The sequence below is a fragment of the Oncorhynchus tshawytscha genome, linkage group LG07, assembly GCF_018296145.1.
Source record: "Oncorhynchus tshawytscha isolate Ot180627B linkage group LG07, Otsh_v2.0, whole genome shotgun sequence".
Classification (NCBI taxonomy): Eukaryota; Metazoa; Chordata; class Actinopteri; order Salmoniformes; family Salmonidae; genus Oncorhynchus; species Oncorhynchus tshawytscha.
The window spans coordinates 37,347,722-37,371,985 of NC_056435.1; the positions used below are offsets into that span (position 1 = coordinate 37,347,722).

The window sequence follows — 24,264 nt, forward strand, 5'->3', positions numbered from 1 at the left end:
GACACAATCATGAAGTGGAACGACATTTATTGGATATTTCAAACTTTAACAAATCAAAAACTGAAAAATTGGGCGTGCAAAATTATTCAGCCCTCTTAAGTTAATACTTTGTAGCGCCACCTTTTGCTGCGATTACAGCTGTAAGTCGCTTGGGGTATGTCTCTGTCAGTTTTGCACATCGAGAGACTGACATTTTTTCCCATTCCTCCTTGCAAAACAGCTCGAGCTCAGTGAGGTTGGATGGAGAGCATTTGTGAACAGCAGTTTTCAGTTCTTTCCACAGATTCTCGATTGGATTCAGGTCTGGACTTTGACTTGGCCATTCTAACACCTGGATATGTTTATTTTTTAACCATTCCATTGTAGATTTTGCTTTATGTTTTGGATCATTGTCTTGTTGGAAGACAAATCTCCATCCCAGTCTCAGGTCTTTTGCAGACTCCATCAGGTTTTCTTCCAGAATGGTCCTGTATTTGGCTCCATCCATCTTCCCATCAATTTTAACCATCCTCCCTGTCCATGCTGAAGAAAAGCAGGCCCAAACCATGATGCTGCCACCACCATGTTTGACAGTGGGGATGGTGTGTTCAGGGTGATGAGCTGTGTTGCTTTTACGCCAAACATAAAGTTTTGCATTGTTGCCAAAAAGTTCAATTTTGGTTTCATCTGACCAGAGCACCTTCTTCCACATGTTTGGTGTGTCTCCCAGGTGGCTTGTGGCAAACTTTAAACAACACTTTTTATGGATATCTTTAAGAAATGGCTTTCTTCTTGCCACTCTTCCATAAAGGCCAGATTTGTGCAATATACGACTGATTGTTGTCCTATGGACAGAGTCTCCCACCTCAGCTGTAGATCTCTGCAGTTCATCCAGAGTGATCATGGGCCTCTTGGCTGCATCTCTGATCAGTCTTCTCCTTGTATGAGCTGAAAGTTTGAGGGACGGCCAGGTCTTGGTAGATTTGCAGTGGTCTGATACTCCTTCCATTTCAATATTATCGCTTGCACAGTGCTCCTTGGGATGTTTAAAGCTTGGGAAATCTTTTTGTATCCAAATCCGGCTTTAAACTTCTTCACAACAGTATCTCGGACCTGCCTGGTGTGTTCCTTGTTCTTCATGATGCTCTCTGCGCTTTTAACGGACCTCTGAGACTATCACAGTGCAGGTGCATTTATACGGAGACTTGATTACACACAGGTGGATTGTATTTATCATCATTAGTCATTTAGGTCAACATTGGATCATTCAGAGATCCTCACTGAACTTCTGGAGAGAGTTTGCTGCACTGAAAGTAAAGGGGCTGAATAATTTTGCACGCCCAATTTCAGTTTTTGATTTGTTAAAAAAGTTTGAAATATCCAATAAATGTCGTTCCACCTCATGATTGTGTCCCATTTGTTGATTCTTCACAAAAAAATACAGTTTTATATCTTTATGTTTGAAGCCTGAAATGTGGCAAAAGGTCGCAAAGTTCAAGGGGGCCGAATACTTTCGCAAGGCACTGTAAGTTGCAGGATGTAGAAGTACTGTATTGTAGATATTTCCATCCCCTTTGTTTGACTTTATAAATCATTTAAAATTCTTTATTTATCCTTACATAGATTCTTATATCCACATTATTAAACAGTTGGGATGATAACATGCGTGCAGTCTACAAAGTATCCACGGTAGCAAATCTGTTTATTGTACATTGACATTCCACCACTGTTTGGCATAATACCCTGTAACAAAGGGTTCCTTTAAACAAGGATTTATTGTACAGACATACGGTTATTTTCAGTCACAAAACGTGTCTTGGGCAAACTGGTACAAACAGTCATGATTTACTTGTGCTTCTTCTTCTTCAGATTCTCCTGAGGCTTTTGCAGGGTTTCTCCTGTAGTCTCTGGTAGGGCTGGCTGCCAGGAGAGGGGGTTCTGTCTGTACATGGGCCAGGGGGGCAGGGTCAGCTGAGGAGGGGAGAGGCGAGGAGACATGGGATAAGGGCGAGATGTTGAGGAGAAGAGGGTTAGTCCCGTAAAATGTTTTACATTGCAGATGAGAATGTAATGACTACAGAGTATACATTTTGAATAAACCTGAGTCAAGGTTGGTCTGTGGGTGCACTCTTTGCACAGGTGCAACATTTTCTGCTTGGCACAACATCAAATACACATATTCAGGGACAATGGAATGAAACTTAACTCACCAAACAAGACACAGCAAAACCTCCTAACACTATGTACACAGTCCACCCAAACTGTTCAATGATGAGGCCATAAGCGAATCCGATCACCTGGAGGGTAATGCAAGGGGTTAGCCTAATAATGGACTAAAGGAGCCTAATGTTACACCTTCCATTCCAATATATTACATGTTCCATTTAAAGACTAACTGGCTTTGGAAGCCAAAACAGCCAAATACATATAAACGTGAATCGATTGTCAATTAGGTTCTAGAAACATAAATCCCTCTACTTTCAAATCATTTTAAAAAAAAATGGAGGATACACACTTACTCTACACTGTTTTAACACAGCTGCAGCCGACAGTATTTTTTTGTGACGTTCATCTTCCATTACAAACAGGTGTTCAGAGACAGATGGCTAATTAGTACAGGTAGTTCACTCTGTTTTAGATAAACTAGAATGGAAATGCAACCTGATCTCAGAGCATTTTGTATTATTCTGTATGTAAATCTGAGAACGCAATTTAGGATTATATGTTACATTTCATATGGTGTGTATTAATTTGTGGATCTCCATCACCTATATGATATGTTATGAATTACAATTCATATTATGTTAAGAATTTGCAAAAAGTACAATGTTACAAATTTGTAAAAACGTGTTACAAATTCTAGCTAGGTGGCTAATGTTAACTAGGTGTTGGTTTTAAGGTTAAGTTTATGCGTTAGGTTAGGTTAAGGGAGTTAGGTTAAAGGGACAGTGTTAGCTGCTAAGTAGTTGGAAATTAGCTAAAAAGTAGTAAGAAAACCGAACAAAAATATTAACGCAACATGTAAAGTGCCGGTGTCATGAACTGAAATAAAAGATCCCAGAAATGTTCCATACGCACAAAAAGCATCTCTCAAATGTTTTTGTTTACATCCCTGTTAGTGAGCATTTAATCCTTTGCCAAGATAATCCATCCACTTTACAGGTGTAGCATATTGAGAAGCTGATTAAACAGCATGATCATTACACAGGTGCACCTTGTACTGGGGACAATAAAAGGCCATCCTAAAATGTGCAGTTTTGTCACACAACGCCACAGATGTCTCAAGTTGAGGAAGCATGCACTTGGCATGCTGACGGCAGGAATGTCCACCCGACCTGTTGCCATAGAATTCTATGTTAATTTCTTTACCATTATGTTTTAGAGACGTCCAATCGACCTCACAACCACAGGCCTTGTGTAACCATGCCAGGCTAGGACCTCCACATCCGGCTTCTTTACCTACGGGATCGTCTTGAGACCAGCTACCCGGACAGCTGATGAAAATGACAACTATTTCTGTCTGTAATAAAGCCCTTTCGTGGGGAAAAACTCATTCTGTTTGGCTGGGCCTGGTTCCTAAGTGGGTTGGCCTACATGTCATGTGAAATCTATAGATTAGCGCCTTATTAATTTATTTAAATTGACTGATTTCCTTAAGAAATGTAACTCAGTAAAATCGTTAACTGTTGTGTTTATTTTTCTTCAGTATAGTTGAAAAGTAGCTAATTAGCTAAAATACTAAAGTTGTCTGATGAGATTCAACCTTTTGGTTGCTAGATGTTCACGTTATTTTTCCATAAGTAACCATCTGTCTTGTGTAACCATACCAAACGTAACATATCATACTAATGAGTGTCTCGGATTTACGTTTACTAGGTTACGTCTAGTCTATGAGACCAGGCTGGGAAATATGGCCACGTGGGAACCCTAACCAAATGGAACTGGGAGTCATGATCAACGGCTAGGGTTAAACCTAGTGTAAAAACAACACACTGAAAAGTACATTTTAATAGGCATGTTTGTCAGGCCACTCACCGCTGAGGCAAGTATGATTCCTTGGAAGATCTGCTCCGCCAGCTTTTGTCCTTTATAATCCTAAAACATCACCAAGCCATTTGCAAAGTTTATAATTTTTGAGGAAAGACTGGTAGATTGTTACATCACAACTGGAAAACTAATATCTGACGTGTCAATCAATAATCAAGACTAATCAAGAAGGTTCATCAAAAGTGGTGCCTTGAAGAGTAGTATTATTATTATAGGCTTTGTGATTGGGGATGCATTTATACATTTGGTTCGAACTCTAGGGCATGCACAATAACACATGGGATCTATCTTGCGGTTCAATGATGTGCCATATGGGCATCTAGCTGGCTAGCATCCAAACATTGATCAATGTTTGATTCCAACAATATGACATGGATTTATGGTTAGATGAATAGTTAGCTAATTATTATACTCTTAACAATGTTCAATATTATTTTTGCATCGAATTTCGGTTCGAACTAGTTTATACGTTATTGCTCCCTAGCTAGCTTACTGCAACTTCTTGAAATTGTAGCAAACGTTAGCTAGCGTTTGATTAATCGACTCATTATTTTTTAATTTGTAGCTATTTGCAACAGTCTTTGAATTCAGTAATAGTTCAAATTCTTACCATGTGTGTTGGAATGGAGTTAAATATTGACAACATATTTCTACGTCAGATAGCTAATCAGCTTAAAGTAAAACTGCATACAATTTGTCTGGTTAGACTTCCGGTTTCAAAAAGCATACGTAGTATTTCGAAGGACCTAAGACTGTTGATGCATTCAAGCCAATGGCCGTATTAGAGAGCATCAACATGACCGCAGGCGACTGCCCATTGACTGATCTAAAAATCAACTTGCATGATAAATAATTACTAATTGTTATTTGTAGATCAGTCAGTCAGTCACAATTTAACCATGATACATTGCTGTTTTGAGCCATAGACTGTAAAAGGAAAGGGGAAAGTATTCGATCAAGTGACACCATTCAAATCTAAATCCAATTGTATTTGTCACACGCGCTGAGTACAACTGGTGAATACTTTACATTAACATGCTTGCTTACTACCCCTTCCCAACAATGCAGAGTTTTAAAATAAAATACTAAGATAAGGAATAAAATCAAATACACACGAATAGAGCTACAGTGAATTCAGAAAGTATTCAGACCCCTTGACTTTTTCCACATTTTGTTACTTTACAGCCTTATTGTAAAATTGATTAAATTGTTGTTTTTTTCCTCATCAATCTACACACACAACCCCATAATGACGAACCAAAAACAGGATTTTAGAAATGTTTGCATATTTATTAAAAATACAAAAACAGAAATATCACATTTACATAAGTATTCAGACCTTTTACTCAATACTTTGTTAAAACATATTTGGCAGCGATTACAGCCTCGAGTCTTCTTGGGTATGATGCTACAAGCTTGGATCACCTGTATTTGGGGAGTTTCTTCCATTCTTCGCTGCAGATCATCTCAAGCTCTGTCAGGTTGGATGGGGAGCGTTGCTGCACAGCTATTGTCAGGTCTTGTCTTGTTTTGCACGCTTTGTACAATTGAATACATGCTCTCAGGGTAAGTAACCATTTATACTGTACCAACTGAATCAACATAAGACTCTGAAACAAGGATTCAGCATACTGTTACTTTTATAACAAAGGTTTCTCAGAAACTCAACTTTCACTTTAGCAATGACATCTTAACATTTCAACGAAATACAAAACCAAAGCACTTCAAGTCAACTTTTCAATAACAAGTTTACATTCTGGAACTCTTTTAGGGCAGTGATCTGCCTACACCCTTTGACATTTCACAGGTCTAGGACAGCTCTGGGCTTGGCCACTCTTCCTGACCTTGTGTGATATGATGCTGAGCATGCTTCTGTGTCAGTCAACAGTTCTTGTGGTGTTGCAGGTGAGTATGGTGTATGTTGTGCTGTGTGTGTTTTAGTCCATCACATTCTCTTTCAGGGGAACAGTTAATCTCATCAGTGTATTGTTCTTTTGTGTTCAGTAGGTGACGACGATTGCGGCGGTACACTGCTCCTTCTGCAGTGCGGACACGATGTGAACATTCAGTGTCAGCTGGCTGTATGACGACTGCTGGCTTTCAGTGGCAATGCTCCTGGATTGTAACTGACTCTCCGTCGTTCAGTGGTGGCAGTGGTCTCGCTGACCTGTCGTAGTATCGCTTTTGTTGTTGATGTCTCTGTGCACGTTTTTCATGCATTTCCTTGTAGCTGACGATCTCAGGTTGCAGCTGCTGGTTGGTGCTGGGAAGGATTGAGCGAAGACTGCGGCTCATCAACAGCTGGGCTGGTGATTTGAAGTTGTCAACTGGAGTGTTGTGGTATTCAAGGAGACTGAGGTAGGGGTCTCTCTTGTCTGCTTTTGCTTTGTCAATGAGTGATTTGGCAATCTGCACAGATTTTTCAGCAAAGCCATTACATTCAGGGTAATGTTGGCTTGTGGTGACGTGTGATCTCCCATGCTTTTGTGAAGGATTCAAACACATTTGATTTGTAAGAGGGGCCATTGTCAGATATTAAAGTCTCTACAATGCCATTCCTGGCAAAGATTGCTTTCAGCTTGTGTATCACAGCTGCAGATGTGTTGCTGTGAAGCTTGTCGAGTTTGAATTATCTGCTGTAGTAGTCCACTGTTACGTTGTAGTCCTCATTGTTCTGGGTGAACAGATCGGTTGCCATGACCTGCCTGGAATCTGTCTGGGTTACAGTAAGGTAACATTAGCTCTTTGGTGTTTGAGGGGCGTCGTTCAAGACAGGCGAGATTTTACCAGCAATGTCCTCTATTTGTTTGCACATTCTAGGCCAAAATAAAACGTCCAGTGCTCTCTGTTTGCACTTTTCCATGCCCATGTGTCCAGCATGGATCTTTGTCAAAATCTCTTCTCTGAAACTGGCAGAAATTATGATTTTCTCTCCTTTGAAAATTATTCAGTTGATATGTGATAGTTCATCGCGATGGTTCCAGAACTCTGAGACACTCTAAGGGGATTTTCTCCTCTCCTCAGGCCATCCATCCTGTATGACTTTCCTCAGCTGTGTGAGTTGTGAGTCCTTTTCTGTTTCTGCTCGGCTCTCCTTAACTTTTGTGTCACTAACTGGTAAGTTGTTGTACACAGTGTGCACTTGAATGTCTGAGGCTGCTGTCCTTGTATGTAAGAAAATTCCTGGAGAGTTTGTCTGTAACAGGGATGTCTTTGCCTGGACGGTGAGTGATTGTGAAGTCGTATTTTTTGTAGTTGAAGGATCTGTAGCCTTGGAGAGGCTGCGGCTAGTGGTTTCCTCATGATTGACTCGCAGGGCTTGTGGTCGGATTCCACAATGACTTGTCGTCTATATGTAAAGATGGAAACGCTTACATCCAAACAGAATGGCGTACAGCTCCTTTTCGATTTGAGCGTTGTTGATTTCAGTCTGTGAAAGATTTGGAAGCGTAGCCGATGGGCTTTCCTTCTTGCAGTAGCACTGCACCTAGTCCATACTTCGACACATCCACTTGGAGTCTGAGCTCTTTGTTGGGGTCATAGTAGGCAAGGATTGGTCCTGGTTCTCTCGTGATCAAGTCTTTCAGTCTCTGGAAAGCAATGTTGTGTTGCTTGTCCCAGAGGAACTCACTGGACTGCTTTAGCAGCTGACGCAGAGGTGCATTAGCATTGGAGAGGTTGAGAACTTGGTTAAGTAGTTGACCATGCCAAGCAGTTTCCAGCTCTGCAGGGTTCTTTGGTGGATCCATTTATTTTATGGCTGAGATCTTCTGTGGATCTGGCTTGATTCCATTCGCTGTGAGAAGATGTCCGAAGTAGCTGACCTCTGTAGCGCTGACTGTGCTCTTCTCGGGGTTGAGTCGAATTCCTCTCTCGCGGGACCTTTGCAGCATCGCACAGAGGTTTCTGACGTGTTCCTCCTTGGTTCGACCATACACAAGGATGTCATCCACAATTGACACAACTCTGTCGAGGCCTTCGTACACTTAGTCGATCTTTCACTGAAACTCGTCTTGGACTGTGGCAATCCCAAAAGGCAGGCAACAAGACATGTAGCGTCAAAACGGTGTGTTGAACATTGTAAGCTTAGATAACTCTTCTGTGAGCTTGATAGCCCAGTAGCCTGCCCTGGCTTTCATGACACTGAAGTAGCGTGCTCCTGCTAGCTTGTGTGTGATACCATTTAGCTTTGTTAAAAGGTAAAAGGGGGGTTTGATAGCCTTGTTCAAGTCTCTTGGTTCAAGACATACTCTAAGCTTGCCTGTGCGTGGTTTCTCCACCACCACTAACACGTTTACCCAATCTGTCGGTTCTGTAACCTTGGTGACTATGTCAGATTGCTCTATGGAATCCAACTCTTTCTTCAGACGGGCACGGAGAGCAAGGGGAATCATTCTCGGTGGGTAGACCACAGGGGTTGCGTCTGGGACAAGGTGAATGGTACATTCTCCTGGGAGTAATCCTATTCCTGTAAAAACATCAGCAAACTCCTCCATTATATATTCTGTCTCTACTGGTGCTGTCACTGATAAAACTAGCTTGATGAGGTCCATGTCTAAACATGCTTTAAGACCTAGCACTGCAAGTGCTCGAGTGTCAACGATGTAAAAGTCCAAAATCATGTCACTTCCCTTATATTTGCATTTGAAAGTGCATGTGTCTTTTACTGCGAGCTGTTTACCATCATAACCAGTCAGTCTGCACGTGGTGGGCTGTAGCTCGCACTCAGATGTCAAGCTGCAGTACTTATTCAGAGGAATAATGTTTACTTGCACACCAGTGTCTAGTTTGAACTTTAGCTATGTGCCTTGTTTTCCTATCTCAATGTCAGCAAAGGGTCTGTCTCTGATATTTGATTTTTCTGTCACTGAATCAATAAACAGTTCATCAGCATTTGATTCTTTGATTGACATTTCATCTTCACTCACTGAGTGTACTGTTTTTTCACGGAGTTCTGTCTCTCGTTCTGAAGCACGCTCTCTGGGCACTAGAGGTTTGCTTTGATGTCTACCTGACTGTGTGGACTGCTTGTAAACGTGATGTGCTCGTGCTTTCGCCCAAAATGGTTTTCATCTAAACCTGTGCTAGCTCATGAGATATGGCTATGTCGATAGCTTTGCCCAGCATTCGCTCAGACCCAACATTAAAAAGTTTCTCTCTCACTCGCAGTTAGAGTATTCCAAATACAATACGGTCCCTGACCATCTCATCCTGGTTTGCATAATCACAGTCTTTCACAAGCAGATGCAGCTCAGTTACAAACTGTTCAAACGATTCGCTAGCTCCCTGTATTTTCTCATGGAATTTATACCTAGTGAAATTCCTATTGGTCTTCGGCACAACATATGCTTCAAAACGATCGTAGTATGTTTTCAGTACCTTTGATTCAGCCTCGGTAAGTGTCGATGTGTTGTAAATATCTCCCTTTTTCACCGATCCAGAGGAGCAGGTAGTTGCACTTTTCCTCTTCTCCTGTTTCCTTCAGAGGACCCGTGAACATTAGCTCCACATGCTGTTTGAACTTGCACCATGCATCGGGTAGGTTTGTAGACTCTCAGTCCATTCGAGGTGAAGGAACTCCAGCAAAATCCATCTTTTAGTCCTTTTACTCTGACACCATGTCTTGATTTGCATGCTTTGTACAAAATAATAAAATGCAGTACAACAGGATATTTATAAATGTAACTCTTTATTAGCTAGCTATAACTGGCATGTTCACGTGTCTCATACCGTGATCAACTGAAGATAACCTCACCACCTGGGTGCTATTAACCAATCATAGCACAATATGATACGAAGGTAAAATGCATCCAATTACAATTCAGTAGGTTTACACATATGAATATTACAGGTCTCTCCAGAGATATTCGATCGGGTTCAAGTCCAGGCTCTGGCTGGGCCATGCAAGGACATTCAGAGACTTGTCCCGAAGCCATTGCTGCGTTTTCTTGGCTGTGTGCTTAGGGTCGTTGTCCTGTTGGAAGGTGAACCTTCACCCCAGTCTGAGGTCCTGAGCACTCTGGAGCAGGTTTTCATCAAGGATCTCTCTGTACTTTGCTCCTTTCATCTTTCCCTTGATCTTGACTAGTCTCGCAGTCCCTGCCACTGAAAAACATCCCCACAGCATGATGCTGCCACCACCATGCTTCCCGTAGGGATGGTGCCAAGTTTCCTGCAGGCGTGACGCTTGTCATTCAGGGAAAGGAGTTCAATATTGGTTTCATCAGACCAGAAAATCTTGTCTATCGGTGCCTTTTGGCAAACTCCAAGCAGGATGTCATGTGTCTTTTACTGAGGAGTGGCTTCCATCTGGCCACTCTAGCATAAAGGCCTGATTAGTGGAGTGCTGCAGAGATGGTTGTCCTTCTGGAAGGTTCTCCCATCTCTACAGAGGAACTCTGGAGCTGTGTGAGAGTGACCATTGGGTTCTTGGTCACCTCCCTGACCAAGGCACTTCTCCCCCGATTGTTCAGTTTGGCCGCGGCCAGCTCTGGGAAGAGTCTTGGTGGTCCCAAACATCTTCTATTTAAGAATGATGCCATGAGGCCACTGTGTTCCTGGGGACCTTCAATGCTAAAGAAATGTTTTGGTACCCTTTTGGTACCCTTCCCCAGATCTGTGCCTCGACCCAATCCTGTATCAAAACTCTACGGACAATTCCTTCGGCCTCATGGCTTGTTTTTTCCCCTGACATGTACTGTCAACTGTCAGACCTTATATAAACAGGTGTGTGCCTTTCCAAATCATGTCAAATCAATTGATTTTACCACAGGTGGACTCTCAAGGATGATCAATGGAAACATGATGCACCTGAGCTCAATTTTGAGTCTCATAGCGAAGGGTCTGAATACTTATTTAAATAAGTTATTTCTGTTTACCGTGAGGTGGCAGAGAGAACAGTCTATGACTTGGGTGTTTGGAGTCTTTGACCATTTTTAGGGACTTCCTCTGACACCGCCTGAATGGCAGGGAGCTCAGCCCCAGTGATATTCTGGGCCGTAAGCACTAACCTCTGAAGCGCCTTGCGGTCGAATGTAAAGCAGGTGCCATACCAAGGGTTGATGCAGCCATTCAAGAGGCTCTCAATGGTGCACCTGTCAACATTTTTTAAGGTATGTGGGCCCATGCCAAATCTTTTCAGCATCCTGAGGGGGAAGAGAATTGAGGTGTGCTCTGCCCTTTGTTGATTGTAGTCCACGATCAGCTCCTTGTCTTGCTGACATTGAGGGAGAGGTTGTTGTCCTTCCACCATACTGTTTAGTCAACAGACTTAATGATGGTATTGGAGTCGTCCATGGCCACGCTGTCATGAGTGAACAGGGAGTACAGGAGAGGACTAATCACACACCCCTGAGGCAGCCCATGTTGAGGGTCAGCGTGGTGGATTGGGTCAGTGTGGTGGATACAGACTGGGTCAGGGAGAGGTTGAAAATGTCAGTGAAGACACTTGGCAGCTGGTCAGCGCATGCTCTGAGTACGCGTTCTGGTAATCCATCTGGCCCTGTGAATTTTAACCTGTTTAAATTAAATTACTCATATCGGCTATGGACAGCATGATTACACAGTCAACCGGAACAGCTGGTGCTCTCATGCATTGTTCGGTGTTGCTTGCCTCGAAGTGAGCACTGAAGGCATTTAGCTCATTTTGTAGGCTCCTGTCAGTGTGCAGCTGGTGACTGTGTTTCGCTTTGTAATCTGTGAGTTTTCAAGTCCTGCCACATCCGACGATCGTCAGAGCCAGCGTGTTAGGATTTGAACTTAGTCCTCTATTGATGCTTTGCCTGTTTGATGGCCCGTCGGAGGTCGTAGCAGGAGTTCTATATAAGCATCCGGATTAGTGTCCCGCTCCTTAAAAGCGGCAGCTCTAGCCTTTAGCTCAGTGCGGATGTTGCCTGTAATCCATGGCTTCTGGTTGGGATATGTACGGTCACTGTGGGGACAACATCATTGATGCACTTATTAATGAAGCCGGTGACTGATGTGGTAAACTCCGCAATGCCATCGGATGAATCCTGAAACATATTCCAGTCTGTGCTAGCAAAACAGTCCTGTGGCTTAGCAACCGTTTCAGAGCATTTTCATGTTTGCTTATGGCCCTTAAACAGCTTGTTGAGTGTGGTCTTAGTGCCAGCAATGGTTTGTCATGGTAAATAGACACGAAAAATATATTAAACTCTAAAGAGGTATTCTAACTCAAGCGAGCAGAACGTGTGGATTTTAAAATAATCGGTTCAAATACATACATCTGGTTCATTAGAAGCTATTATTGGTACCATGATTGGTTTAAAAAATATATATAAATATATTTACACAAAGACTGACCACGAAGATCGACATTTGTCCATTCACTATAACCGGGATCCTCTTTTCTGCATACAATGCCTGTTGAACCCTGCAGTAATGCGGTTGCCTTTAATGGGGGGGGCAGTCGTTCTCCCCTGATTGAAGCGCGATGCTTGTGAAGCTTCACACTGTGCTTCTCGTCCGTTTATCAAGCAATCCCACTTCATATACGACATACAAATATCTAAATACTGATCAAATTCAACGTTAAACTGATGTTGTGACAGTGAACTCCTTTGGAATGTATCATTATTCTACGTTAGACTTCGCGATTTAAATACAGGCAAATACGTAGGCAACTATCTTTACCGGCCATTCAATGGAACGGGGTTTTCCACTAGATAGCACATATACAAAGTAAAAATTGCCTATAAAAATTCTTAAAACTAAAATGAGCTTTTTGGTGTTCATTTGTGGTTATGGTTAGGCATAAGGTTAGCAGTGTGGTTAAGGTTTGGGTTAGGTTTAAAATATTTTAAGAAGAGAAATTGTAGAAATGGGCGGGGTTTATGACTTTGTGGCTGTGTTAACTAGCAACAACCATTCACGGGCGACAGACTTGTTGATGTTGAGTTGGCACTTTGGCTTTTGATGTGATTTTTTTATTTTATGTCTGTGAGTAGGAGGCATGTGTTTATATATTATTTTAAAACGAATTTGACTTGGTTTATTCATAGCAGATCCATCCCATTTGTGCATGTGCTTATTTGTGAGACGGTGGTAAATTCTCCGTTATAAATCAAAGTACTTCGTTTTCTGTATGGCTCATTATTACATATTCTGCTTCATTACTTCGTTTACTTTCTGTGCAGGCTAACAAGGAGAGCAGCAGATGACGACGCGATGTCATTACGGAGAGGTCAGTGTTGTTACATTACATACATTTGCAACAATGTGGGGTAACTAGCCCCCCCACACATTCCATTTACTGAAGAAGAAAAAAAGCCATGTTTGGTAAAATTTGGTGTGTATGATGGTCATGCTTAGGCAAACAAACTATGAGGGGAAATAAAGTGGCTGCAGTTTACACTATTTTAGTTATTTAATTAAATGTCACTTTTAGAAAAGGGATGCTTTTCCCAAGTAAATAAATCAAATGTTGAAGCAAAATGGCATTGCACATCTTACTATTAATATCCTCACAGTAACAAGGTTTCCTTCCAATTGGTGACACATTTTCATGTGAATATTTTTTTAAAACGCAAAAAGAGAATATGCACGTTTTACCACCATGGTGTTTCCACTGAATTTACTTGTTGCAGATTAAATCAGTGTGGGATGATGCAGTGCACATGTATTTTTTTGCTTACGTTTTCATGTACCGAGGGCCTCTCGAGTAGCACAGCAGTTTAAGGCAGTGCTGGCTGTGTTACTACAGATCCTGGTTTGATACCGGGCTGTGTCGCGACTGGGAGACCCGTGAGGAGATGCAAAATTGGCCCAGCGTCTTCTGGGTTAGGGGAGGGTTTTGCCGGCAGGGATGTTCTTGTCCCATCGTGCTCTAGCGACTCTTGTGTTGCGGGCCGGGCGCATGCACGCTGACATGGTCGCCAGGTGTATGGTGTTTCCTCCGACACATTGGTGCGGCTGGCTTCCGGGTTAAGTGTGCATTGTACGGCTTGGCAGGTTTTTTTTCGGAGGACTCACAGCTCTGGACTTTCGCCTCTCCCGAGTCCGTAAGGGAGTTGCAGCGATGAGACAAGACTGCAACTACCAATTTGGATATGGCAAAATTGTGGAGAAAAAGCGGAGTAAAAAAATAAATTAAATACTTGTCATCGCATTTTCAACTTGTCACAAACTGTTGAATTAAATAGTAATTGTGCCTACTTTGGTCTCGGTACATGCGCTCTAGCCATCAGCTCTCAGATACAGTGCAGGTATGCTGTGCGGGTAAACTAGTATACATGATGAGATTATTATGGATAAGAATATTTTTATTTGTCAAACGGCAGTCAGCATCTAATTTTTTCTTTTTCTTTCACCTTTATTTAACCAGGAAGGCTAGTTGAGAACAAGTTCTCATTTACAACTGCGACCTGGCAAAGATCAAGCAAAGCAGTTCGACACATACAACAACACAGAGTTACACATGGAATAAACAAACATACAGTCAATAATACAGTAAAAAAAAAAGTATATATACAGTGTGCAAATGAGGTACGATAAGGGAGGTAAGGCAATAAATAGATATATTTGCTGGAGCGCGTGCTACGGGTGGGTGCGGCTATGGTGACCAGTGAGCAGAGATAAGGCAGGGCTTTACCTAGAAGAGACTTGTAGATAACTTGGAGCCGAAGTCGAGGATCGGTAGGAGGGTCAGTTTTACGAGGGTATGTTTGGCAGCATGAGTGAAGGATGCTTGGTTGCAAAATATGAAGTCAATTCTAGATTTAATTTTGGACTGGGGATGCTTAATGTGAGTCTGGAAGGAGAGTTTACAGTCTAACCAGACACCTAGGTATTTGTAGTTGTCCACATATTCTTAGTCTGAACTGTCCAGAGTAGTGATGTTGGACGGGCGGGCAGGTGCATGCAGCGATCGGTTGAGGAGCATGCATTTAGTTTTACTTGCATTTAAGAGCAGTTGGAGGACATGGAAGGAGAGTTGTATGGCATTGAAGCTCGTCTGGAGGTTAGTTAACACAGTCTCCAAAGAAGGGCCAGAGGTATACAGAAGGGTGTCGTCTGCGTAGAGGTGGATCAGAGAATCACCAGCAGCAAGCGCAACGTTATTGATGTATACAGAGAAGAGAGTCGGCCCGAGAATTGAACCCTGTGGCACCCCCATAGAGACCCCCTGCAGAGGTCCGGACAACAGGCCCTCCGATTTAACACACCGAACTCTATCAGAGAAGTAGTTGGTGAACCAGGCGAGGCAATCATTTGAGAAACCAAGGCTGTTGAGTCTGCCAATAAGAATGTGGTGATTGACAGAGTCGAAGGCCTTGGCCAGGTCGATGAATACGGCTGCACAGTAATGTCTCTTATCAATGGTGGTTATGATATCGTTTAGGACCTTGGAGCGTGGCTGAGGTGCACCCATGACCAGCTCTGAAACCAGATTGTATAGTAGAGAAGGTACGGTGGGATTCGAGATGGTCAGTGATCTGTTTATCTTGGCTTTCGAAGACCTTGGAATGACAGGGTAGGATAGATATAGGTCTGTAGCAGTTTGGGTCTAGAGTGTCTCCCCCTTTGAAGAGCGGGTTAACCGCGGCAGCTTTCCAATCTTTGGGGATGTCAGACGATACGAAAGAGGTTGAACAGGCTAGTAATAGGGGATGCAACAATTTCGGAAGATCATTTTAGAAAGAGAGGGGCCAGATTGTCTAGCCCGTCTGATTTGTGGGGGTCCAGATTTGGCATTTCTTTCAGAACATCAGTTATCTGGATTTGGGTGAAGGAGAAATGGGGAGGCTTGGATGAGTTTCTGTGGAGGGTGCAGGGCTGTTGACCGGGGTAGGGGTAGCCAGGTGGAAAGCATGGCCAGCCGTAGAAAAATGGTTATTGAAATTCTCAATTATAGTGGATTTATCAGTGGTGACAGTGTTTCCTAGCCTCAGAGCAGTGGGCAGCTGGGAGGACGTGCTCTTATTCTCCATGGACTTTACAGTGTCCTAGAACATTTTGGAGTTTGTGCTACAGGATGCAAATTTCTACTTGAAAAAGCTAGCCTTAGCTTTCCTAACTGCCTGTGTGTATTGGTTTCGATCTTCCCTGAAAGTTGCATATCACGGGGGCTTTTCGATGCTAATGCAGAACGCCACAGTTTGGTTTTGTGCTGGTCAAAGGCAGTCAGTTCTGGAGAGAACCAAGGGCTATATCTGTTCCTGGTTCTAATTTTTTTTGAATGGGGCATGCTTATTTAAGACGGTGAGGAAGGCACTTTTTAAAGAATAGCCAGGCATCCTCTACTGACGGGATGAGGTCAATATCCTTCCAGGATACCCGGGCCAGGTCGATTAGAAAGGCCTGCTCGCTGAAGTGTTTTAGGGAGCGTTTGACAGTGATGAGAGTTGGTTGTTTGACCGCAGACCCATTACGGATGCAGGCAATGAGACAGTGATCGCTGAGATCTTGGTTGAAAACAGCAGAGGTGTATTTTGAAGGGCAAGTTGGTTCGGAATATCTATGAAGGTGCCTGTATTTATGAATTTGGGGTTGTACCTGGTGGGTTCATTGATATTTTGTGAGATTGAGGGCATTAAGCTTAGATTGTAGGATGGCCGGGGTGTTAAGCATGTCCCAGTTTCGGTCACCTAGCAGCACGAGCTATGAAGATAGATGGGGGGCATTCAATTCACATTTGGTGTCCAAGGCACAGCTGGGGGCAGAGGGTGGTCTATAGCAAGCGGCAACGGTGAGAGACTTGTTTCTGGAAAGGTGGATTTTTTTTAAAGTAGAAGCTCAAATTGTTTGGGTACAGACCTGGATAGTAAGACAGAACTCTGCAGGCTATCTTTGCAGTAGATTGCAACACCAGCTCATTTGGCAGTTCTATCTTGTTGGAAAATGTTATAGTTAGGGATGGAACTGTCATGGTTTCTGGTGGTCTTCCTAAGCCAGGATTCAGACACGGCTACGACATCCGGGTTGGCAGAGTGTGCTAAAGCAGTGGATAAAACAAACTTAGGGAGTAAGCTTCTAATGTTAACTTGCATGAAACCAAGGCTTTTACGGTTACAGAAGTCAACAAATGAGATCACCTGGGGAGTAGGAGTGGCGCTAGGCACTGCAGGGCCTGGATTAACCTCTACATCACCAGAAGAACAGAGGAGGAGTAGGATAAGGGTACTGCTAAAGGCTATCAGAACTGGTGATCTAGTATGTTCGGAACAGAGAGTAAAAGAAGCAGGTTTCTGGCCACGATAGACTCGATTCAAGGCAAAATGTACAGTTGTGGCCAAAAGTTTTGAGAATGACACACATATTTATTTTCACAGTCTGAAGAGTGATCAGATGAATTGCAATTAATTGCAAAGTCCCTCTTTGCCATGCAAATGAACTGAATTTCCCAAAAACATTCCCACTGCATATCAGCCCTGCCACAAAAGGACTAGTGGTTCTCTTGTTAACACAGGTGTGAGTTTTGACGAGGACAAGGCTGGAGCTCACTCTGTCATGCTTATTGAGTTCGAATAACAGACTGGAAACTTCAAAAAGAGGGTGATGCTTGGAATCATTGTTCTCCTCTGTCAACCATGGCTACCTGCAAGGAAACACGTGCCGTCATCATTACTTTGCACAAAAAGGGCTTCACAGGCAAGGATATTGCTGCCAGTAAGATTGCACCTAAATCAACCATTTATCGGATCATCAAGAACTTCAAGGAGAGGGGTACAATTGTTGTGAAGAAGGCGTCAGGGCGCCCATGAAAGTCCAGCAAGCGCCAGGACCATCTCCTAAAGTTGATTCAGCTGCAGGATCGGGGCACCACCAGTACAGAGCTTGCTCTGGAATGGCAGCAGGCAGGTGTGAGTGCATCTGCGCGCACAATGAGGCAAAGACTTTTGGGGGATGGCCTGGTGTCAAGAAGGGCAGGAAAGAAGCCACTTCTCTCCAGGAAAAACATCACGGACAGACTGATATTCTGCAAAAGGTACAGGGATTGGACAGCTGAGGACTGGGGTAAAGTCATTTTCTCTGATGAATCCCCTTTCCGATTGTTTGGGGCATCCGGAAAAAAGCTTGTCCGGAGAAGACATGGTGAGCGCTACCATCAGTCCTGTGTCATGCCAACAGTAAAGCATCCTGAGACCATTCATGTGTGGGGTTGCTTCTCAGCCAAGGGAGTGGGCTCACGCACAGTTTTGCCTAAGAACACAGCCACGAATAAAGAATGGTACCAACACATCCTCCAAGAGTAACTTCTCCCAACCATCCAGGAACAGTTTGGTGACGAACAATGCCTTTGTTCCAGCATGATGGAGCACCTTGCCATAAGTGGAACAAAACATTGACATTTTGGGTCCATGGTCAGGAAACTCCCCAGACCTTAATCCCATTGAGAACTTGTGGTCAATCCTTAAGAGGCGGGTGGACAAACAAAACCCCACAAATTCTGACAAACTCCAAGCATTGATTATGCAATAATGGGCTGCCATCAGTCAGGATGTGGCCCAGAAGTTAATTGACAGCATGCCAGGGCGGATTGCGGAGGTCTTGAAAAAGAAGGGGCAACACTGCAAATATTGACTCTTTGCTTCAACTTCATGTAATTGTCAATAAAAGCCTTTGACACTTATGAAACGATTGTAATTACACTTCAGTATTCCATAGTTACATCTGACAAAAATATCTAAAGACACTGAAGCAGCAAACTTTGGAAATTAATATTTGTGTCATTCTCAACTGTTGGCCATGACTGTACAGACAGGTATGGTAGAATGTTAGTACATTGGAGGTAAACCTAGGCATTGAGTAATGATGAGCAAGATATTGTCTCTAGAGACGTTTAAACCAGGTGATGTCACCGCATATGTGGGAGGTGGAACTAAATGGTAGGTTAAGGCATATTGAGCAGGGCTAGAGGCTCTACAGTGAAATAAGACTATCACTAACCAGGACAGTAATGGACAAGGCATATTGATATTAGGGAGAGGCATGTGTAGCCGAGTGCTCATAGGGGTCCAGTGAGTGGTTGTGCTGGCTGGAGACATGGCGACTTAGACAGCTAGCAGGTTGGGGCTAGCAGAAGGGCCTTAGAGGGACGTCTCTTTTAGCCTCTGCGTGTGGTGATGTCGATAGACCAGTCGTGGTGGATTAGTAGGGTTCCGAGTAGCAGAGGGGTCCAAGTCCAATTGGGAGAATGGGTATAATGGCCCAAGAAATTGACTGATGGATCTATTCAGCTAACAGCCCAATATGCTCTGGACAGCTAGCAGATGACATTCAGGGGACATCGTGATGGAGGGGCCTGTTGGGGGGGGAACTCTGGCAGATTACATCTGTAGTCCAGTTGTGATGGATAAGCAGGGCTTCGTTGAGTAAAAGGGGCCTAGGCCAATTGGAAAAAAAGGTATAGTGGCCCGAGAAATTGGCCAATGGGCCTGTTAGCTAACAGCCCGATATGCTCTAGACAGCTAGCAGGCTAGCATTCAGGGGACGTTGCGACGTAGGGGCCAGCTGAGTACCCCCTCGAGCATATTATGTCGGTTGTCCAGTCGTGAAGGATCGGCGGTGTTCGGTGCCCCGTACCGGTAGAAGAAGGGGTCCGGGTATTGTAGCCCAGGAGTGGCTGATGGGCCTCTTCAGCTAGCCGGGAGATGGGTCTAGCTTGGGCTAGCTCCAGGCTAATTGGTGCTCGCTTCGGGACACATGTTAGCCAGGAGTAGTCACTTGGATTGCAGCTAGCTAGCTGCGATGATCCAGGTGAAAAGGTTCAGAGCTTGCGGTAGGAATCCAGTGATATGGAGAGAAAATAGGTCCGGTATGAATCGCATTGTACGAACTGACGAGAGGTTTCTGGGCTGAAGGTTAGCTGATGACTGCTAGCGGTGGTTAGCTGACTACTAGCTAGTAGCTAGTGAGCTGGCTAGCTTCTGTTGGGGAATTCTGGTTCCGAGGTAAATAAAAATACTTTAGAAAAAACAGATCCACACCACATTGGGTGAGGCGGGTTGCAGGAGAGTATTTTGAAGTCGAGGTTTAGAAAATATATGCAAAGAAAAATATATAAAATGATATATACATGGGACAAGATGAAGGACAGACGTTTGACTGCTACACCTTCTTGGATTCAAGATAATCACGTCACCCAGTGGTTTAAAACTACTTTAAAGTACTACTTAAGTCGTTTTTGGGGGGATTATCTGTACTTTACTATTTATATTTTTGTCAACTTTGACTTTTACCTCACTACATTCCTAAAGAAATTAATGTATTTCTTTACTCCATACTTTTTCCCTGACACACAAAGGTGTGTTGTATTTTGAAAGGAAAATTATCCACTGCCATTTCTCGCATAATTAATTTTACAGAAACAAAAAGATCCCACTGTCAAACGAACAAATGATCTGTTGGCATTTTTTAAATTGTAAAGAAAATTACTGTTGCCATCACAGCTGTTGTGATTTTTTTTAATATGGTATGATTTTACTCTCTTAACCAGTGGATACAAATGTGATTTGTGAGGACCCTCTTCATTTTCATGCCAAATCATGTCCAAGTCATCGTACAGCAGTCAAGGAAAGTGTTGGGATCATTTTTTGTGACATAAAGTAGCTTCTGTGAGAATTACATGAGGGGACAAACAATTCAAGAAGCTTAAAATATATTTTTGTTTTCATTTCTATGGTGCTATAATTAGTGTTCAGTGTTGTCAGGAAGGGGATCCGAGACTGAACTGTATGGAACACTTTTCTTCAGTAAGGTGAGAACATCTAAAGAGTAAGTCCAAAGGCCAGCAGATGGCGATATTGAGTCGTTTCATCTTACTGTCCAAAAGCAATGCAAGATGAAACGACTCAATATCACCATCCTCTGGCCTTAGGATGAGAACATCTTAAGAGACAGCCCTTTCTTCTCCCTGCTCTGTATTTTTCAGTAAATGTGGCCATCCTTGTGCTGCTGGCAGTAGCATTTCTGATCATCGTGCAACGGAATCTCCTGAATCTCAATGACTTCCTTAGAAGTGAGAATCCAGGTAAATGTTTCCATATCTGGTAGTGGATGCAATTTTTAAACACTCTGTTTTCTCATACAACATTTAGGGTGCTGATGGATATGTGTAGTGTTCTGCATTGTGTGGTCTTTATACCACTGACTGCATTACAGATCACCCTGATCTAAACTGAACTGAATGTTCTTCTTACAGATGCAGTGCCAGGTATGATTCTGCCATTTGAGTCTGAGTTTTCTCCTGAGCTCAGACCAGACCTTGTGAGAACTGGGGAGAAGATCCCAGTGGTCATTACTGCTGCAGAGGAGAGACTGGGAGCTGTGGTGGCTGCCATGAACAGTGTCTACCAGAACAGCAAAGCCAACATTGTGTTCAACATTGTGACCATGAATGACACTGTGGATCACCTCAAGTGAGTGATTAACACGTTACCTCTGCCATGCTGTTAATAAAAAGCACAACAGAGACTTGTTTGAGGCTGAATGATGTTAGCGTTTTTAATGCCCATTTCAATCCCCAGAGTGTGGATGACTAAGACTCAGCTTAACAATGTCAAGCACAAGATCATCATATTTGAGCCCCAACTTCTCAATGGGAAGATTACCAAAAATCCTCAGAAGCTTGACTCTGTGAAACCGGTGAGGCAGACCACATCTATTATAGATGTTGATATTCATAGATAATACAGTGAGCTCCTAAAGTATTGGGACAGTGACAATTTATTTTGGCTCTGTAGTCTAGCATTTTGAATTTGAAATGATACAATGACTATGAGGTTAAGTGCAGACTCATCTTTAGTTTATTTGGTAAATATTTTCTTAACTCTTTCTTGAACCTTATTGTTGGTTAAGGGCTTGTAAGTAAGCATTTCATGGTATGTGACACAGTTTTATTTAAATTTGAGGGTATTTTCATCCATATCGGGAGAACTGTTTATTCTATTCTTATTTACAATAAAAGTTACTCCAAAATGACACAATATACATACTGCTGTTAATATTAATACTACTCGTTTGCTTTATTTGTTTTGTTTTAGTTGACCTTTGCCAGATTTTACATGCCGGTATTCATACCAGATGCAGAAAAGGCCATTTATTTGGATGACGACATCATTGTACAAGGTAGCTCTTAACTGAACATGATAATGTTTTGCACAGTAAGATTATTTCTTAACTGAAAGAGAATAAAGAATGAGAAGTAAACATGTTTGCAGGGGACATCCAAGAGCTTTTTGACACAAGCCTAAAGTCTGGTCACGCAGCTGCGTTCTCAGACGACTGTGATTCTGCATCCGCAAAGGGCATCGTTCGAGGGGCCGGGAACCAGGTACATAACACCAGCTGTAGACAACAAAAAAAGTGATTAAAGCCTCTGTATAAAAACTAATGATGTGAAAGCATATTTTTTTGTACTTTGTGTCATATCAAATATTGGCAATGATTTAATCTTCTCAAGTATGTATTCCTTTAGAACAATTACATTGGCTTCCTGGACTTTAAAAAAGAGGCCATCAAGAAGCTGGGCATGAGAGCTAACACGTGTTCCTTTAATCCTGGAGTGATCGTGGCCAACCTGACGGAGTGGAAGCGTCAGAACATCACCAACCAACTGGAACACTGGATGGAGCTCAACGCACAGTAAGTCACCTGGAGGGCCACACAACCATAGTGTCAGAATTCCCACAGCCCTCCAGAGATGAAAAAAACCTCCCACAGATTGTAGACTATTGTAAAGCACTCAGTTTGAGTTTATTTGCTTTAATTGTATTCCATTGTCAGAGAGGACCTCTACAGTAAGACCCTGGCAGAGAGTATTACCACACCTCCCCTGCTCATTGTCTTCTACAAACACCACTCCAGCATCGACCCCATGTGGCACGTCAGACACCTAGGTAAGAACTGTTATACATTTCTCGACAGACCATAGTATTTGATTAGATAGCCTTCATATCAGACTTCATATAATGTAGCGAGTTTCCCCACTGAGCCAACAGCTGTTTTCCCACCAATGTTTTTGCACTTGCAGTGGAGAGAGAGCACATGTGTGGGGGTAAGAGAAGTTGAGGAGGAACTGTTCAGGGTTTGCTGTCTGTCTCCATGTTTCCCCAACAATGAGCTGCAGACAGCCCTGGCACACTTAGTGATGCAATGTTGTATAATAAAGTACAAACAAAGGTTGTTACAGTATCATCATTGCCCTTTCTGACTGGCAGCCTAATTTATTGGCTTGTACAGTTTATAGTCCTATAAACTAGCGAGCTATTGGCCTTTGTTTGCATAGAAACTCAGTATTGCTCTATTTTCAGGGGCTACTGGTGCTGGAAACCGCTACTCTCCCCAGTTTGTGAAAGCTGCCAAACTCCTTCATTGGAACGGACATTACAAACCATGGTCCAGGACCTCTTCATTCACCGAAGTCTGGGACAAGTGGTATATTCAGGACCCCATGCGTAAATTCCATCCAGTTCGGAAACATGCAGGGGACAAGTAGACTAAAGCAGGGATGTGACCAGACGACAGCTAGTCTGCCTCTACCTGTCCACCCAGTGACTTCTCAGGAACCCTAACGTGATGCAAGCCCATTCCAGTGATGATGTAGATCTCAGGCGGAGACAGCGGCATGTTAGATGGAAATGTGTCATACGATACATCAATAGCTTAGTGGTCTTCTGTCACATCAATGCAGATGCAGCTACATAAGACTGTTGAGATGCGCCAATGGTTCTATGCTTAGCTTCATGAGACAAGATAATCATGTGCCTGTGTTCAGGAACGAGCCCTCTAACAATTTGCCAAGATTGCCTCTTTCCTTAGACTTTTACTTTGATCCTTGTTACTGCTGGTTGTCTCGCACTTTAACTCTTTTGTATATCACTACCACAACACTAAACTTTACACAAATAGTTATAAACAAGCTTGAAGCCTACTATCCTTTCTCTTGATTGCATTTTGCAAAGGATGGATATAATGGTATACATAAACCACTATGGTATCAATACATGTGCAATAGCATATTTACATCATTGACACTTAGTGCATACATTCTCATACTGGTTGCCCGTGGGAATCAAAACCACACTATGGTTTTTATTTTAAAGTATTCTCAACCGCTACACGCCTCCTGATGTGGTGATTGCTTACAGCTGTTACAAGTCAGTCAGGGCTTATTTTTCTACTCTACTTTGTACAAAGGATTATTCTAGCAGATAAATATTCAAAATGTGTCATCCTTTTGTAAAAGAAGCTTAATAAAACCAAGTCAACTACCTGGAG

The 24,264-nt window shown here is 42.9% G+C and overlaps 2 protein-coding genes across 6 annotated transcripts; one reads left to right on the forward strand and one right to left on the reverse strand.

Annotated features, from left to right (window-relative positions):
• Window positions 1-1,664: 1,664 nt before the first annotated feature.
• spcs1 (signal peptidase complex subunit 1) lies at window positions 1,665-4,787 on the reverse strand. The gene is made up of 4 exons (XM_024427040.2): window positions 4,637-4,787; window positions 4,015-4,074; window positions 2,190-2,276; window positions 1,665-1,950 (listed from the first exon to the last, which is right to left on the reverse strand). Exons 1-4 carry the CDS (start codon window positions 4,670-4,672, stop codon window positions 1,825-1,827), a joined length of 309 nt encoding a protein of 102 aa, XP_024282808.1. The 5' UTR covers window positions 4,673-4,787; the 3' UTR covers window positions 1,665-1,824.
• Window positions 4,788-5,476: 689 nt separating this feature from the next.
• glt8d1 (glycosyltransferase 8 domain containing 1) lies at window positions 5,477-24,259 on the forward strand. 5 transcript variants are annotated; one of them, XM_024427046.2, is made up of 11 exons: window positions 5,477-5,931; window positions 6,031-6,384; window positions 13,182-13,228; window positions 20,918-21,016; window positions 21,188-21,404; window positions 21,513-21,630; window positions 22,029-22,113; window positions 22,191-22,318; window positions 22,463-22,629; window positions 22,771-22,883; window positions 23,298-24,259. In XM_024427046.2, exons 3-11 carry the CDS (start codon window positions 13,213-13,215, stop codon window positions 23,480-23,482), a joined length of 1,128 nt encoding a protein of 375 aa, XP_024282814.1. In that variant the 5' UTR covers window positions 5,477-5,931; window positions 6,031-6,384; window positions 13,182-13,212; the 3' UTR covers window positions 23,483-24,259. The 5 variants fall into 5 exon arrangements, with proteins under 5 accessions (XP_024282814.1, XP_024282815.1, XP_024282811.1 ...); XM_024427047.2 differs by lacking the exons at window positions 5,477-5,931; window positions 6,031-6,384 and adding an exon at window positions 12,883-12,984; XM_024427043.2 differs by lacking the exons at window positions 5,477-5,931; window positions 6,031-6,384 and adding an exon at window positions 12,902-12,995.
• Window positions 24,260-24,264: the final 5 nt, after the last annotated feature.

What these genes read in the sequence shown, in the direction of transcription:
- glt8d1 (XM_024427043.2), top strand. An exon ending in TGGATGGAGCTCAACGCACA is followed by an intron (nt 22,630 to 22,770) that starts GTAAGTCACCTG and finishes TTCCATTGTCAG; the next exon opens with AGAGGACCTCTACAGTAAGA. An exon ending in GTGGCACGTCAGACACCTAG is followed by an intron (nt 22,884 to 23,297) that starts GTAAGAACTGTT and finishes CTCTATTTTCAG; the next exon opens with GGGCTACTGGTGCTGGAAAC.
- spcs1 (XM_024427040.2), bottom strand. Translation starts at nt 4,672, where the DNA reads ATGTTGTCAATATTTAACTCCATTCCAACACACATG. An exon ending in ACTCCATTCCAACACACATG is followed by an intron (nt 4,075 to 4,636) that starts GTAAGAATTTGA and finishes GTGATGTTTTAG; the next exon opens with GATTATAAAGGACAAAAGCT. An exon ending in GAATCATACTTGCCTCAGCG is followed by an intron (nt 2,277 to 4,014) that starts GTGAGTGGCCTG and finishes ATTACCCTCCAG; the next exon opens with GTGATCGGATTCGCTTATGG.